This window comes from Ceratotherium simum, chromosome 3, assembly GCF_057802395.1.
Source record: "Ceratotherium simum simum isolate JZ-2026a chromosome 3, ASM5780239v1, whole genome shotgun sequence".
Lineage (NCBI taxonomy): Eukaryota > Metazoa > Chordata > Mammalia > Perissodactyla > Rhinocerotidae > Ceratotherium > Ceratotherium simum.
The window spans coordinates 92,479,739-92,497,100 of NC_141902.1; the positions used below are offsets into that span (position 1 = coordinate 92,479,739).

Genomic DNA, 17,362 nt, shown 5'->3' on the forward strand with positions numbered 1-17,362 from the left:
CTGAGCTAACATCTGTTGCCCATCCTCCTCCTTTTGCTGAGGAAGATTGGCCCCGAGCTAACATCTGTGTCCATCTTCCTCCGTTTTATGTGGGACACCTGCCACAGCACGGCTTGATAAGTCGTGCATAGGTTTGTGCTGGGGATCCGAACCCGTGAACCCCAGGCCGCCGAAGCAGAGTGTGCAAACTTAACTACTATGCCACCAGGCAAGCCCCGAAGCACAAAGTTTTTAATTTTGATGTCCAATTAATTTTTTTGTATGATGTGCTTTTTATGTTTTGTTTAAGAAACCATTGCTTAATCCAAAGTCACGAAGATTTACAACTGTATTTTCTTTTCAAAGTTTTATAGTCTTGGCTTTTACATTTAGATTTTGATCCATTTTGGGTTAATTTTTGTATTAATTTTGTGAGGTAGGAATCCAACTTCATCTTTCCCCATTTTCAGTAGCACCCTTATTGAAAATCAATTGCCTGTAAATGTGAGGGTTTGTTTCTGGACTCACAATTCTATTCCCTTGATCTATATGTCTCTCCTTATGTCAGTACCACAGCATCTTGATTAGTATAGCTTTATGGTAAGTTTTAAAATTGGGAAATGTGAGTCTTCCAACTTGGTTTTTCTTTTTTCAGGGTTATTTTGGATATTCTAGGTCCCTTGTGTTTCCATATGAATTTAAAATCAGCTTGTCAATTTCTACAAAAATGGAAGCTGGGGTTTTGGTAGGGATAGTGTTGAATCTATATATGAATTTGAAAAGTACTGCTATCTTAGTATAGGAGTTCCATTACATGAACATGGAATGTCTTTCCGTTTACTTACGTCCTCTTTCATTTCTTTCAATGATATAGTTTTCAGAGTATAAGTCTTGCATTTCTTTTATTAAATTTATTCCTAAGTATTTTATTCTTTTTGATGCTACTGTAAATGGAACTGTTTTCTTAATTTAATCTTGTAATTGTTCATTGCTAGTGTATAGAAATGCATACTGTGTATTGATCTCATATCCTGCAACCTCCCTGTGCTTGTTTATTAACTCTAATAGTTTCTTTTTTGTGGATTCCTTAGGATTTTCTATAAACAAGATAATGTCATCTGTGAATAGAGATAGTTTTACTTTGTTTTCAATCTGGATGCCTTTTGTTTATTTTTCTTGCCTAATTACCCTGCTTGGAACCTCCAGTACAGTGTTGAATAAATGTGGTGAGAGTGGACATCCTTGTCTTGTTCCTGATCTTACGGGGAAATCTTTCAGTTTTTTACCATTGAGTAAGATGTTAGCTGTGGGCTTTTCATAGATGCCTTTTATGAGGTTAAAGGAAGTTCCCATCTACTCCTAGTTTATTGAGTGTTTTTATCATGAAAGGGTATTGGATATTTCACATGCTTTTTCTGTGTCTACTGAGATGATCATGTGGTTTTTATCCTTTATTCTGTATATATGCTATATTACATTGATTTTTATACATTGAACCAATCTTGTATTCTTGGGTTAAATCCCACTTGGTCATAGAGTATAATCCTTTTTATATATTGCTGAATTCAGTTTGCTAGTATTTTGTTGAGGATTTTTGCATCTGTAGTCACAAGGGTTATTGATCTGTAGTTTTCTTATGGTGTCTTTGGTTTTGGTATGAGGATAATACTGACCTCATAGAATGAGTTGGGGAATGCTCCCTCATATTTTGTTTTTTTGGAAGCATTTGTTAAACATTGTTGTTGAGTCAGTTTCAGTAGTTTGTGTCTTTCTACCAATTTAGCGATTTCATCTAAGTTATCTGATTTATTCATATACAATTGTTCATAGTATTCCCTTATAATCCTTTTTATTTCTATAAGATCAGTAGTAATGCCCCTCTTTGATTCCTGGTATTAGTAATTTGAGTCTTCTTTTTTTTCTCGGTCAGTCTGAAAATTTTTCAATTTTGTTGATCTTTTCAAAGAAAAAGATTTGGTTTCCTTGGTTTTTCTCTATTGTTCTATTCTCTATTTCATATAAGTCTGATTTTACTTTTCACTTGTTTTGGGTTTAATTTGCTCTTTTTATAGTTTTTTATGGTGGAAGATTGGGTTATTGATTTGAGATCTAATCCTTCTTCTTTTTTAATATAGGCATTTACAACTATAGATTTCCCTCGAAGCACTGTTATAGCTGCATCCTGATAAAACTTTTGGAATGTTGTGGGGTTTTTTTCATTCATCTCAAGGTATTTTCTAATTTCTCTGTGCTTTCTTCTTTGACCCATTGGTATTTAAGATTGGGTTGATTTCCACATATTTGTGAATTTTCCAGATTTCTTTCTGTTATTGATTTCTAATTTCATTCCGCTATGGTCACAGAACATAAATGTATGATTATAGTCCTTTAAATTTATTGAGAATTTTTTTATGGCCTAATGTGTGGTTTATCCTGTAGAACACTCCATGTGCACTGGAGAAGAATGTGTCTTCTGCTGTTGTTGGGTGTAGTGTTTTATAGCTATCTGTTAGATCTAGTGCGTTGTTCAAGTCTGTTTCCTTGTTGATCTTCTGTCCAGTTGTTCTATCCGTTATTGAAAACAGGATATTGAAGTCTCCAACTGTTATTGTTAAATTGTCTATTTCTCCCTTCAGTTCTGTCAGTTTTTGCTTCGTGTATTTTGGAGCTCTTTTGTTATGTCCTTATATGTTTAGAATTGTTATATCTTGATGATGGATTGACCTTTTTATCGTTATAAAACGTCCTTCTTTTTCTCTAGTAATAATTTTTGTCTTAAAGTCTATTTTTTCCTGATATTTGTATAGCTACTCCAACTCTCTTTGGTTACTGTACATGGTATACCTTTTTCCATCCTTTAACTTGCAAGCTATGTCTTTGAATCTAAACTGTATCTCTGGTTGATAGGATATAATTGGATTTTAGAAAATCTGTTCTGCCAGCCTTTGCATTTTGATTGGAGTGTCTAATCCCTTTACATTTACTGTTGTTACTGATAAGGTAGGATTTACATCTGCCATTTTGGTATTTATTTTCTTTATGTCTTATGTCATTTTTGTTTCTCTGTTACTGCCTTATGTGTTATGTGTCAAATAGATATTTTCTAGTGTAGCATTTTAATTTCTTTGTCATCTTTTTTACTATGTTTTTGAGTTACTTTCTTAGTGGTTGCCCTGGGGATTACAACTAACATCTTAATTTATAACAATCTGGTTTAGATTAATACCAACTTAGTTTTAATAGTTTGCAAAACTTTGCCCTATATATAGCTTCATTCTCCCCCCACTTTGTGCTATTATTGTTGTATAAATTACATCTTTACACATTTATGTCCATCAACACAGATTTATAAATATTGCTTTATACAGGTATCTCATAAATCAGGAGAAAAAATAATTACAAATAAAAAGTACATTTATACTGTCTTTTATATTTTCCTATGTAGTTACCTTTCCTGGTGCTCCCTATTTCGTGTGGATTCATGTTACTGTCTAGTGTCCTTTTATTGTAGCCTGAAGGACTCCCTTTAGTATTAGGGCAGGTCTTTTGGCAGCAAATTCTCTTTTTTGTTTATCTGGGAACGTCTTAATTTCTCCTTCATTTTTGAAGGATAGTTTTTCTGGTTGTAGAGTTCTTGGTTGACAGTCTTTCTTTCAACACTTTGACTATATTATCCCATTTTCTTCTGCTGTTCAATGGTTTTTGATGAGAAATCAGTGGTTAATCTTATCAACTATCCCTTTTACCAGATGAGTTACTTCCGTCTTGTAGCTTTCAAGATTTTTTTCTTTGTCTTTGACTTTTTTTTAAGTGTACAGTTCAGTGGTACTAAATACAATTACTCTTTGTAGTACTTCCAATACTGTGTTGAACAGAAGTGGCAGAAGTAGGCATCCTGGTATTTTTTCTGATCTTATGGAAAAGCTTTCAGTCTTCAATCCTTGAGTATGATGTTAGCTGTGGGTTTTTCACATATGGCCTGTAAGATGATGATATGTCTTTGACTTGGACAGTTTGTTTTGGTATATCTAGGTGTGGATCTCTTGGGTTTATCCTACTTGGTGTTCATTGAGCTTCTTGAATGTGTAGATTAGTGTTCTTCATTAAAATTGGGAAGTTTTGGGTGGTTATTTCTTCTTTCTGCCCCTTTCTCTCTTTCCAGAACTTGCGTTATTATCTGTATTGGTACTCATGATGGTATCCACAGGTCTCTGAGGCTCTGTTCATTTTTATCCTTTTTCTTTCTGTCCCTCAGACCAGATAATGTCAATTGCTGTATCTTCAAGTTCTCTGATTCTTTCTTCTACCAGGTCAGTTCTCCTGTTGAGCTCCTTTAGTGGATTTTTTCAGTTCAATTATTGTACTTTTTAATTCCAGAGTTTCCATTTGGTTCTTTTTTATAATTTCTGTCTCTTTATTGATATTCTCTATTTAGTGAGATATCGTTTTTATATTTTCCTTTAGTTCTTTAGACATGGTTTCCTTTTGTTCTTTGAGCATATTTAAAATTCTTGTCTAGTTAATCTAACATTTGGGCTCTTGTCAGAGACAGTTTTTATTGATTCCTTTTTTCCTGTGTATGGACCATACTCTTGTTTCCCTGCATGTCTTATAGGTTTTATTTTGTTGTTGAAAAATGGTCATTTTAAATGATATTTTGTGGGAACTCTGGAAATCAGATACCATTTTCCTCCCCTACATCTGTTGTTGCTGTTCCGGTGTTCCTTTTCTTTTTATAGTGGTTCTTCTGAACTAATTTTGTAAAACATATATTGTTTGTTGTGTATGGGCAATGTTGTTTATGGCCACTGCTAATGATTGGGCAAAAGATTTCCTTAAATGTCTGGAACCAAGGAGCTTCCTAGCCTTTGCTGAGGGGCCTTGTGCATGTTGGGGGCACACCTTCAATGCTCAGGAGGTAGTTTATAACTTCTCCTTAGCCTTTCTGCTTGTGCAGAGCCTCAAGGTCAGCCAGAGATGAGAGCTTAGGGTTTTCCTGGGTTTTGCCTGGTCATACACATAGTGCTGTCCACGTGCACAGCCCTGAGTATCTGCATGGCTTTCTAGATTCCGAGGACTATGTCAGAATATTTCAAAGCTCCTTATACACATATCCTCCAGGATTTCCTTTTAAGTTTTTTGGTCAGCTTGGTGCTTACCCAACTGTTACTGCTGCCTCAAGGAAGCTAAAATATTGATCAGTTGCAGCTGATTTAGACAAATGCCCCAGGTAAAAGGCTGTTTGCACTGGGTGGGTTCTAAGTCAGATCAAATAAAGACAAGTCTTGCTAGTGAAAATTTCTAGGGAACAGCCGGACAGGTCAAATAATGACAGTTATCTTGGAATTGGGCTTTAGAGGAGCTCCACCCATATTCTGTCCCCTCCAGAGGCTGCTGGACTGTTGACTTTCACCATGACTTTGGGGATATTGGTTTTAAAGACTACTGTGTTGGGCGAGTATGGGATGAAAGCATGTTAAAACACCACAAAGCTCACTGTTCTTCCTGAAATTCAACTGTTTTTCTTAAATAAACACTCCCTGAGTTGTTGCAAGCCTTTGGTTACTTTCCAGAGTTCTGAACAAGTTGATTTTCACTGTTTTTGTGAGTATTCTTGTTGCTTTTATGGAGGAGAGGATTTTTTGAGCTCTTTATTACTCTGCCATTTCTGCTGACATCACTCAGTGATGAAGTTTTGAAGTGAAGTACGTTAAAGACATTTAATTTGTGTTACAGAACGTAGAGAAGGCTATAGGATATATTAGAAGGTATTCCTCTTTCTGCACTGTGAACTTATAAAAATTAATGACATAGGTGGAAGAAGAAAAGATGACATTTCAGTCACCTGCGTAAATTAAATACTTTTTCAAAGCTCTTAAATATTGCTGTTCTAAATACCATAGTAGGGGCTGGCCCGGTGGCGCAAGCGGTTAAGTGCGCGCACTCTGCTGTGGCAGGTGTCCCATATAAAGTGGAGGAGGATGGGCATGGGTGTTAGCCCAGGGCCAGTCTTCCTCAGCAAAAAGAGGAGGGTTGGCAGATGTTAGCTCAGGGCCAATCTTCCTCACACAAAAAAATAAATTAAAAAAAAATACCATAGTAATCAGTAGTTTAATAATTCTATTTCTATATTAAACTACAAAGCTGCTTGTTTTTCCTATTTGCCCTTCAACTTTGTAAGACTTCTTATTTCTTTCTTTGTTTCTTTACCACCTGTTTAAAACAATAAGGTTCCCCCTGCTCTGTGGAAGCTGGAGCTCTTAGGAGACTTAAGGTATACACTTGTGGTATCCAGTTGGTTGAGTCAGGGGATTTGCACAAAGAAGTAGCATCTGAGATCATCGGATTACTAATGCTGGAGGTGAGATGGAAAACAAAAACTTTTTTGGTTTTGGGTGGATCTTGAGGCGTTTGTAATTTGTTGAGGGAGCGAAAACTTAAATGTGCCAAACCTAGCATAGTTCCTATAAATAAATTTAAGAACTATTGTTAAAAAAACAAAACAGTTGATGGATGGGCCATAAACCACCTAGATGTTTACACTTCTGGTATCATAGACATGTTTCTCTTTGAAGAGTTGGCATATTTGAAAACATTAGAGAACTGGTAGAGGATTCTGACCTTTGAAACCCTTTACAATTATAAGTTTGTATCAGAGCAGAATGATTCCCTGAATCCCTTGTAGGACCAGTTCTGGGTTTCAATGCCAATTCTATTAATTCAGCAAAAGACTCTATTTCTTGGGAAGAGATATCAAACGTTTAGATATCTGCTTAACGTTTTCTTTATCCCATAAACTAGGCTCACAATTTTCCAGGACCATTTTTGGTTGAATTAGCCAATGAGTTTGTTGGTGCTATCCAAGAGGGCAGCCTAATGAATGGAAAATCTTTAGAGTTACTACCCATCATTCTCACTGCCCTTGCTACCAAAAAGGAAAATCTGGTTTATGGAAAAGGTAAGTTTCTTCTAATTCTAGTGGCTTTTTCTCTGTTCACCTAATCAAATTTATTTCTCAGTGTATTTTCCATTTATAGGTGAACTAAATGGGGAAGAATGTAAGAAGCAGTTGATTAATACCCTCTGTTCTGGGAGGTGAGTCTTTCTCAATAATGTGTAGAACTCTCTCAGGACTACAAGTGGCCAAAAAGGGAATTACCATTTATTTCAGGAATTTATATCCATTTTTTAGTTTATAACGTACCACTATAAAACCATTTAGTCTGTGACAGATTATTGAGAGAGGTTATATACTGTATTTTCTGTCTAAGACTATACATATAGTTTCTATTTTCATGACTGTCCATTTTAACACAGCAATTTAGTCCTCTAGCATTATTTAGAGTCCCAAGGTCCTTAAGGTTGGAAAGTCACCCTGCTGCTATATCTTTTCTATTTTTTTGAGGGATTGGGATATATAAGTGATATTTGTATCTTTAAACCAGAAATATGGGAATCTACCTTAAGCAGAGACTCCAACATATAAGAAAATCCTCATACATGAACATGTTGAACACAGAAACTTGTGACCAACTTAAGCATACAATAATAAAGACACATAAGTTATGGTAAACTGTGTAAGTTAAGGTAGGGTCACTCCATGAAATTTATACCCATTAGAAATGAAATATATAAAGACATACATCGAAGATGAAAATTCTTACAATATAGTCAATGAAATAGAATACTGTTGTATAATACTATTATTACCCTTGGGTATATTAAAAAGAACTAGAAGGGAATACCCAAGATTATCTAAACCTGAGATAACTGCTTTTATGGTTCTTTACATAAGATCCCTTACGTAAATAATTTTAGGCATGTATCAGCACATGCATATTTATCCATTTATTCGTTTTTAATTACACAAAAGAGTTTATTCAATACACATTATAAAATTTTCATTTAACACATGTTCATGTCAGCATATACAACTCTCCATCATTCTTTTTGATAGTTCCATAGTATTCTGTTATATTATTTGGCATATCTTCAATTGTTAGTTTATTTGTTTTTGTCCCAATAAATAACATTTGGTTATTGGTTTTTTGCTATTATAAAAAGTGTTGCAATGAACATCCTTATATATCTAGGTGGCCTTTTATAAGCATGTACAAGGGATATATTTCTAATAGTAAGTTGGGTGGGTCTGTGGTAATGTGCATTTTTCAAGTTGGTAAGTATTGCCAACTTGTCTTCCCAGATGGGTTATATCAGTGCACATTCCTTAAAACAGTATATGAAGAGTGTATTTTTCCCCATAATCTGACCAGCATTGAATATTGTCAGAATTTGATTTTGCCAGTCTGATAGGTTAAAAGCTGTTATTTCATTGTTTTAAATGTCATTTCCCAGTGGTACCAAATAAAACTTGAAATGGCCTTAATTTTTTTATTCCCTACTAATTTCACAGTTAATATGTAAATAAGTTAAAATGTGATAAACTTTCATATTCTTTGTCATTTTCTTTAACCAGATGGAATCAACAGTATGTAATCCAACTCACCTCCATGTTCAAGTAAGCATTATCCTTCCCTTTTCTCTTCATATCTTGCTTTGTGAACTTACCTGCTGGAAATTGAAATGTATCAAGCTCAAATACCACTCTCTCCTGAATTAGAGTATTGGTACCTCTGTTTTCTGTTGCAGCATTCTCTCCCCCCGTTTTTTTTGCTTTAATTGCTTATTTAAAGTATAACTTCATGATTTTTTTTCCAAGCTGACTTTACTTAGGTAAGGTTATTGGTCTCCTTTAAGATTCTCCATTAGAGAAAAATCAAGAGGGCGAGTTATAATATTCTAATATCTCCCAAATTAGGCCAGAGCTTTTAGACTCTGGCCTTTAGAATCTTTGATCCACAGGGATGTCCCTCTGACTGCAGAAGAGGTGGAATTTGTGATGGAAAAAGTATTGAGGATGTTCTCCAAGTTGAATCTTCAAGAAATACCACCTTTGGTCTATCAGCTTCTGGTTCTCTCCTCAAAGGTATAAATAAAAAATTATTTCTTTTTAACTCCAGTGGAATGACCAGTTAGGGCCATTCAGCTTATTTGTACTCTTTGTTTACATACTAGGGCAGAGATGCTTTCATTTCATGTATGATGATTTGATCTAGTAAAAAGGTCATGCTCCTCAGCCAAGGAAAACATACATTATGCCTTGTACTACCACATTTTTGTGTGTGTGGTAGTAAAAGGGATAAAGATCTCAGAAAGAGTAGACTATAGGTCCCTAAAAGTCTGACACTAAGATGTATTTCAAACCCGATTTCAACATGAAAGTGTTCTGTAAATTCTTAGTGTGACTCAACGGTTGTAATTTGTTTGTCTATTTAAATTTACTCTTGATGAAGAAGATGTGGTATATATACACAATGGAATACTACTCAGCCATAAGAAACGATGAAATCCAGCCATTTGTGACAACATGGGTGGACATTGAGGGTATTATGCTAAGCGAAATAAGTCAGAGGGAAAAGATCAAATATTGTATGATCTCACTCATAAGTAGAAGATAAAAACAACAACAAACAAACACATAGAGACAGAGATGGGATTGGTGGTTACCACAGGGGACGTGGGGAGGGAGGAGGGCGAAAGGGATGATTAGGCACATGTGTGTGGTGATGGATTGTAATTAGTGTTTGGGTGGTGAACATGATGTACTCAATGCGGAAATAGAAGTATAATGATATATGCCTGAAATTTATACAATGTTACAAACCAATGTTACTGCAATAAAAAAATTAATTCATTAAAAATTAAAAAAAAATACATTTACTCTTGAGAATCCTTTAAGTTGAAAAGTACTTTTAAGTTCAAGTTGGTGATTTTGTCTTTTATGGGGAGACCTTACCTATTTTATATTTTTTCAGGGAAGCAGAAAGAGAGTTTTGGAAGGAATCATAGCTTTCTTCAGTGAGCTAGATAAGCAGCACAATGAGGAACAGAGTGGTGATGAGTGAGTAATATAGCAATAAAATCATTTTTACAAATTCATGTTCTCATTGTGTATTTGTTACTTGTTGTCTAGCCTTTCAGTCCGTACCTTCACCTCAGCACAGAGCTTCTCTAATCTTCTCCTAGCTGCTCAGTAATAAAGTTAAATAATAGTGCAGCCTCTTCAACTCTTTCATTTGTACCTTTCCAGGAAAATAGCAATAATTGTTCAGTAAGTTGCAAGTTTAAAGGCTATTTATTAAGTGTCTATTCTGTGCCAGGAACTATTTCGCCCTGAGACTACAGTGATGAACTGGTCAGACAAGGTCTCTATTCTCATGGAGCTTAAATGAGAAGAGAACAGAAAATAAATAAATAACAAGAAAAATATTGGAGTGGAAAGTGCTATGCAGATAATTCAAATGGATGATGTGATAGTGACAGCATAGCTACTTTAGATTGGGTGGTCAGGGAAGACCTCTCTGAGAAGGTGCTGTTTTAACTGAAGCCTGAATGAGAAGAGCTGTAGTGTGTAGTCAGGAAAAAGAACATTCTCAGTTAGTGGAATAGTTACTACAAAGGCAGGGCACAGCATGGCATGTCTGAAAAAGAGGAATTTTTTAAGCAGACGTTTAGAGAGTGCTTACTCTGTGCCAGGTGCTGTTCTAAACACTTTAGATGTCACAACAACCCTATTTTGCCTCTATTTTATGGATGCAGAAACTGAGGCACAGAGAAATTAAGGAATTTCCCAAGGTTATATAGCCATAAAGTTGTGGAGCTGGGATTTGAATCCAGGCAGAAGGGCTGCAGAGTTCATGTCATTAATCCTATTGCAGCCTACTGCTTCTAATCTAGAATAACTTTTAGTTACTTGGCTTGAGTGAGTGATTGTAAGGTGATCTTGTATACTGAGTCAGGAAAGACTGAAAGAAAAGCAGGTTTAGGGGAAAGTAAACTCAGTTTTGACCATGTTAAGTTTGAGATGTATGTTAGCATCCCAAATGGAGGTGTTGAGCAGGCATTCTAGAGTTATAGGGAAAGATTAGAACTGGAGATAGAGAATGGAAGAGACTAAAGCCATGGGTCTGGATGGGGTCACCGAGGGAAATTGTGGAGAAAGGAGAAAGAAACCCAAGACTGAGCTCAGGGATTCCACCATTTAAAGGGAGGGTGAGCCAGCACAAAAAATTGAGAAGAGGCCAGTGACAATGCCCCAGAAGCTAAAAGAAGAAAGTATTTCAAGAAAGAAATGGACGGGCCGGCCCCGTGGCTTAGTGGTTAAGTGTGCACGCTCCGCTGCTGGCGGCCCAGATTCGATCCCGGGCGCGCACCGACACACCGCTTCTCCGGCCATGCTGAGGCTGCGTCCCACATACAGCAACTAGAAGGACGTGCAGCTATGACATACAACTATGTATTGGGGCTTTGGGGAAAAAAATAAATAAATAAAATTAAAAAAAAAAAAAAAGAAAGAAATGGTCAACTGTGTCAAATCTGCTGAGGTGTTAATTAAGATGGGATTTGATTATTGGTTTTGGCAACATAGAGATCATTTGTAACCCTTGCAAGAATAGACAAATGGTATTGTGGGGGAGAGGAAGGGGGTGAAGAAGCCTAATTGAACTGGGTTTAACTGGGAAGAGAGAAAGAAGTGGAAATAATGACTATAGACAATTCTTTCAGAAAGTTTTGTAAAAAGGAACGGAAAATGAGGCAGTAGAATTTGGACTTACTGCCTGCCTCCAGTGAACATGAGTTCAGCTTGAGTTGGTCTACTTGTTCATCTGTTCTACTGTTGTCTCGTGCTCAAACAATAGCTCATACATTTCTGTTGAATCTTTTAGGCTGTTGGATCTTGTTACCGTGCCATCAGGTGAACTTCGTCATGTGGAAGGCACCATCATTCTACACATTGTGTTTGCCATCAAATTGGACTGTGAACTAGGCAGAGAACTCCTGAAACAGTTAAAGGTAGCATCAAACTCTTAAGGTGGTCCAGGATCTCTTTATGAAACAGGGATGTTTGAATCAAGCCTCTTTTATACTTTGAAAGTGGAAAATATATGATGTCACTACATTCTTAAGCAAGTTCCATTTTAAAACCATACCTTAAATGTTCTAAAGTTTAAAAAGAAAAAAAAAGATGACTATTCAGCAGGAAACTCAAAACTATCTTAACTCCGTCATCATCTTATGTGAGCGTAAACTTTGACCTCTCTTAACCGCATTTATGAATTGGGGATATTGCCTATCTCCAGTAGCATATTATGGGGTTTTGTGAAGCTGAGTCATTCATCATTAAATATTTGTGAAGTAGTATGATAAAAATTAGAAGTGTTTTGAACTCTTTTAAAGAAAAGTAGTATATAAAGGACCTATTTTTTTCCTGCAACGTTTTATTTTGAAAATTTTAACCCACAGAAAAGTTGAAACACTATAGCATGATGAATACCCATGTACCCTTTACCTAGATTTCACCAGTTATTAAATAACTTTGCCACATTTATTTACCTTATCTCACTTTATCTCTCTCATGTACATTATATTTTTTCTGAACCATTTAAAAGTAGAAATCATGACACTTCAATGCCTGAATACTTCCGCATGAGTCTCTTAAGAATAAGGATTAGTGTCTGAAGCATCCAGCGCAGTTGTTTTGTCTCTCACATTGTTGGATTTGTTCGATTGTTTCCTTGTGATTAGATTCAAGTTAAACATTTTTGGCAAGAATACTTGTAAGTGATGTGTACTTTCTCTTGTAGGGGTCTGCAAATTTTCTATAAAGGGCCAGATACTATTTTAGGCTTTGCAGGCCATATGGTCTCTGTCACTCCTACTCAGCTCTACCATTGTAGCAAGAAGGCAGCCAGAGACAACACATAAACGAATGAGTGTGGTTGTGTACCAGTGACACTATATGGGCACTGAAATTTGAATTTTATGTAATTTTCTTGTGTCCTGAAATATTATTCTTCCTTTGATTTTTTTTCCCCCAACAATTTAAAAATATAAAAACCAGTCTTAGCTTGTGGGCTGTTTGAAAATAGACGGTGGGCTGAATTTGGCCCACAGGCTGTAGTTTGCCAACCATTGTTCTATTGCATTAGATCACAAGGCTCCTAGTATCAGGCTGTCCTAACTACTGTTGATGCTAAATCATTTGGTTAAGACTAAATGACCATCAGTTTTCTTTATTTGCAAGGATATATATTTCTTTTTGTAGTTAGAAATTAATTCATGGGATCATAATTTGAGATCATTGAAAATCTTTTTCCTCGGCAGTCTTTCACACAGTGGTTTTTGGTTTTCCATCTACTGATGATTCTTAACCTAACTCAGTAATTATACTGACAGTTGCAAAATGATAGAACTAAAATTAGAAAATTTTATTTCTATTATTCCTTCTGCATTGTTAGCTGGCTTTCTTCTATAAAAAGAGCCTCCCCTCTCCCTGTTTTTTTGAATATCGTTATGTACCCATGAACCTTTTTTTTTTTTTTTGTGAAGAAGATCAGCCCTGAGATAACATCCATGCTAATCCTCCTCTTTTTTTCTTTTTGCTGAGGAAGACCAGCTCTGAGTTAACATCTATTGCCAATCCTCCTCCTTTTTTCCCCCAAAGCTGCAATAGATAGTTGTATGTCATAGTTGCACATCCTTCTAGTTGCTGTATGTGGGACGTGGCCTCAGCATGGCCAGAGAAACAGTGCGTCGGTGTGCGCCCGGGATCTGAACCTGAGCCGCCAGTAGCGGAGCGTGTGCACTTAACCGCTAAGCCACAGGGCTGGCCCCCCATGAAACTTTTTTTTTTTTTTTTTTAATTTTATTTATTTATTTCTTTTTCCCCAAAGCCCCAGTAGATAGTTCTACGTCGTAGTTGCACATCTTTCTAGTTGCTGTATGTGGGACACGGCCTCAGCATGGCCAGATAAGCGGTACGTCGGTGCGCGCCCGGGATCCGAACCCGGGCCACCAGCAGCAGAGCGTGAGCACTTAACCCCTAAGCCACAGGGCCGGCCCCGCCCATGAACCTTTTTTAATTCAGTGTACTCATTATGCATTACTCAAAGCGATCCATATTTGGCCAGTTGGATCCTTCAAGTTGGCTTATGTGTCCTTCTGAGATGCCCACTGGTCTTTGAGCACTTTTGTGGCATAAGCTATCCAAGGCTCACTTTGTATCTTCCTTGCCCTATCCTGGTATCAGCCATTTCTCCAAGGAGCCCTGGGTCCCTTTTGTAGGAAAGAATTTTTAAACACCGTGATGTGTGAATTAGATTTTAAAGCTTCTTTATCTTCTCTGTATCTGTTCACTCTTCTTTTTATTTAGGTTATACTAGCTGTATTATTGGTCTTTTCAAAGAACCAGCATTGTATTTTTTGATTTGCTCCCCTCTTATGTTTGTTTGTTGGTTTTCTGTTTTATTCATCTTTGATTTTATATTTATTCCTTTTTTTATTTTGTTTCTTGGGTATTTTTTCTTTTAGGCCTCAAAGACCTGTTTTTTAAACTTTATTGAGGTATAATTTACATAACATAAAATTCACCCATTTTAAGCGTATAATTCAATGATTTCTTTCATAAGTTTACCTAGTTGTGCAACCATCACCATAATCCAGTTTTAAAACATTTTCATCACCCTATAAGATCCTTCATGCCCATTTACTGTTAATCCATGTTCCCAGCACCAGCTCTAGGCAACCACTGATATACTTTCTGTCCCTGTAGGTTTACCTTTCCTACACATTTCATATAAATGAAATCATACAATGTTTGATCTTTTCTGTGTGGCTTGTTTCATTTAGCATAATGTTTTCAAGGTTCATCCATGATGTAGCATGTATCAGTATTTCATTCCTTTTTATTGTTCAATAGTATTCCATCGTATGGATATATTAATTTGTTTAGCTATTCACCAGCTGATGGACATTTGAGTTGTTTCCACTTTTGGGCTATTATGAATAATGCTGGTATGAACAGTCACATGCAAGTCTTTGTGTGGACGGGTTTTCATTTCTCTTGGATAGATACCTATGAATGGAATTTCTGGGTTGTGTGATAAATTTGTTTACATTTTTAAGAAACTACTGAACTGTTCTCCACAGTGGCTATATTATTTTACAGTCACACCAGCACTGTATGAGGGTTCCTGTTTCTCCACATCCGGGCCAACATTTGTTATTATCTTTTTTTGTTATATCTATTCTATATATATATATTTTTGTTTTTGAGGAAGATTGGCCCTGTGCTAACATTTGTTGCCAATCTTCCTCTTTTTTATTCTTTTTTCTCCCCAAAGCCCCAGTACATAGTTGTGTATCATAGTTGTAGAGTTGCAGCTCTTCTGTGTGGGACGCCACCTCAGCATGGCTTGAACAGTGGTGAGTAAGTCCATGCCCAGGATCCTAACTGGTGACCCCTGGGCCGCTGAAGCAGAACACATGAACCTAACTGCTACGCCACTGGGCCGGCCCCTATATCTCTCCTAATGGGTGTGAAACAGTATCTCATTGAGGTTTTACTTTGCAATTCCTTAGTGACTGATGATAATTGAGCATCTTTTCAGGTGTTTTTTAGCTGTTCTGATATCTTCTTTGGTGAAATGTCTCTTCAGATCTTTTGCCCACTTTTTGATTGCATCTCTTACTGAGTTTTAAGAATTGTTTGTGGGGGCCGGCCCGGTGGTATAGTGGTTAAGTTCACGTGCTCTGCTTCAGTGGCCCAGGGATCGCAGGTTCGAATCCTGGTTGCAGACCTTCACACTGTTCATCAAGCCATGCTGTGGCAGCATCCCACATACAGAATAGAGGAAGATGGGTACAGATCTTAGCTCAGAGCCAATCTTCCTCAGAAAAAAGAAGAAGATTGGCAACAGATGTTAGCTCAGGGCCAATCTTCCTCACCAAAAAAAAGAGAATTCTTTCTATGTTCTGGGTACAAGTCCTTTATTATGTATATAATTAGCAAATATCCCATTCTGTGGCTTGTCTTTTCATTTTGTTAATGATGTCTTTTAGTACAAAAGTTTTGAATTTTAATGAGGTCCAATTGATCAATTTTTTCTTATATAAATTATGCTTTTGGTATTGTATCTAAGAAATCTAGGCAAAGAACACATAGCAGAAAATCTTCAAGACCTTAGGGAAAATCCAAGGTCTTGACATTTTCTGCTTTGTGTTCTTTTAAAAGTTTTATGGTTTTATAGCTCTTACATTTAGGTTTCTGATTCATTTAAGGACCTTTTTAAGTAGGCTATGTAATACTTTTAAGATGTAAGTAATGACTCCTTTTTGGTTTGTCTGTGCCAGGCAGGACAGCAAGGAGATTTCAGTAATAATATATGTCCCTTCAGCATTGCCCTCCTGCTCTCTGTAACAAGAATACCAAGATTTGAGGAACAGGTATTTATTGACTTTTTTGTTCCTTCTGTAGTTGATAAGGAGTACAAGAGCCTATTTTTTTATTATCCTTTCCTAAACAATTCCACCCCCATCCTGCCAGCAGCAGATTCCTCTATAAGACATGTAGGTCCACACTGTTCTCTGGGGACTGCTTGAAGACTTCTCCAGGTAGTTGGTTTATACCTCTATTTCCTATTCTGTGGTAAGCGAGGTGGTGAGGTAAGAATGAGAGTGGAAACATATCACACAGTCCAAATAGCAAGAATGGGAAGTTTTGCTGGGTATTCATCAGCAGTTTTAATATGTTGTAGCTTTCCAAGAAATTGTCCCTGCTTGAGATGAAGTTAATGAGAATAGGTTTGTTGCAAGGATGAAAATATAAAATCGTATACCTGTTTTTGTTGTATGTGTTCCCTGGTTGTGGGTAATGTTAGTATTGATTTTTATTTTTTTTATTTTTATTTTTTTATTTATTTTTTTTTTCCTAAGATTTTATTTTTTCCCCCCAAAGCCCCAGTGGATAGTTGTATGTCGTAGCTGCACATCCTTCTAGTTGCTGTATGCAGGACTCGGCCTCAGGATGAACGGAGAAGTGGTGCCTCGATGCGCACCCGGGATCCGAACCCGGGCCACCAGCATCGCAGCGCGCGCACTTAACCACCAAGCCACAGGGCCGGCCCAGTATTGATTTTTAGACCTTTTTCTCTCCTAAGGAAGGCTTGTCTTTGACTGTTTTAAGTTCCCACTGAAAGTCATAATTTTTGTATCATACTCATCTAGTGAAGCAGTTGTCGTAGGGATATGAGTGTATGGCAGCAAGTAGGAACAGTTACAGGGTTAAGATTTCATAGCATGAGCTGTTTTTTTTTGCTTGATTTTCCTATTTCTTTCATTATATTAGGTGTTTGATCTTTTAAAGACTTTGGTTATAAAAAGCTTTAAGGATCTTCAGCTTCTTCAAGGCTCAAAATTTCTTCAGAATCTAGTCCCTCATAGATCTTGTGTTTCAACCATGATCTTGGAAGTGGTAAAGAATAGG

At 36.6% G+C, this 17,362-nt stretch overlaps 1 protein-coding gene across 2 annotated transcripts in view; it reads left to right on the top strand.

The window, feature by feature from the left end:
- FANCI (FA complementation group I) overlaps window positions 1-17,362 on the top strand; it is a 92,606-nt gene that overhangs the window by 17,520 nt on the left and 57,724 nt on the right. For both annotated transcript variants that reach the window (XM_004431940.3, XM_087428923.1), the window contains exons 4-12: window positions 6,210-6,340; window positions 6,781-6,937; window positions 7,017-7,074; window positions 8,456-8,497; window positions 8,842-8,965; window positions 9,855-9,940; window positions 11,766-11,892; window positions 16,231-16,323; window positions 17,225-17,361. In XM_004431940.3, coding sequence (XP_004431997.2) covers window positions 6,210-6,340; window positions 6,781-6,937; window positions 7,017-7,074; window positions 8,456-8,497; window positions 8,842-8,965; window positions 9,855-9,940; window positions 11,766-11,892; window positions 16,231-16,323; window positions 17,225-17,361 — 955 coding nt within the window. The remainder of the gene's footprint in view (window positions 1-6,209; window positions 6,341-6,780; window positions 6,938-7,016; window positions 7,075-8,455; window positions 8,498-8,841; window positions 8,966-9,854; window positions 9,941-11,765; window positions 11,893-16,230; window positions 16,324-17,224; window position 17,362) is intronic.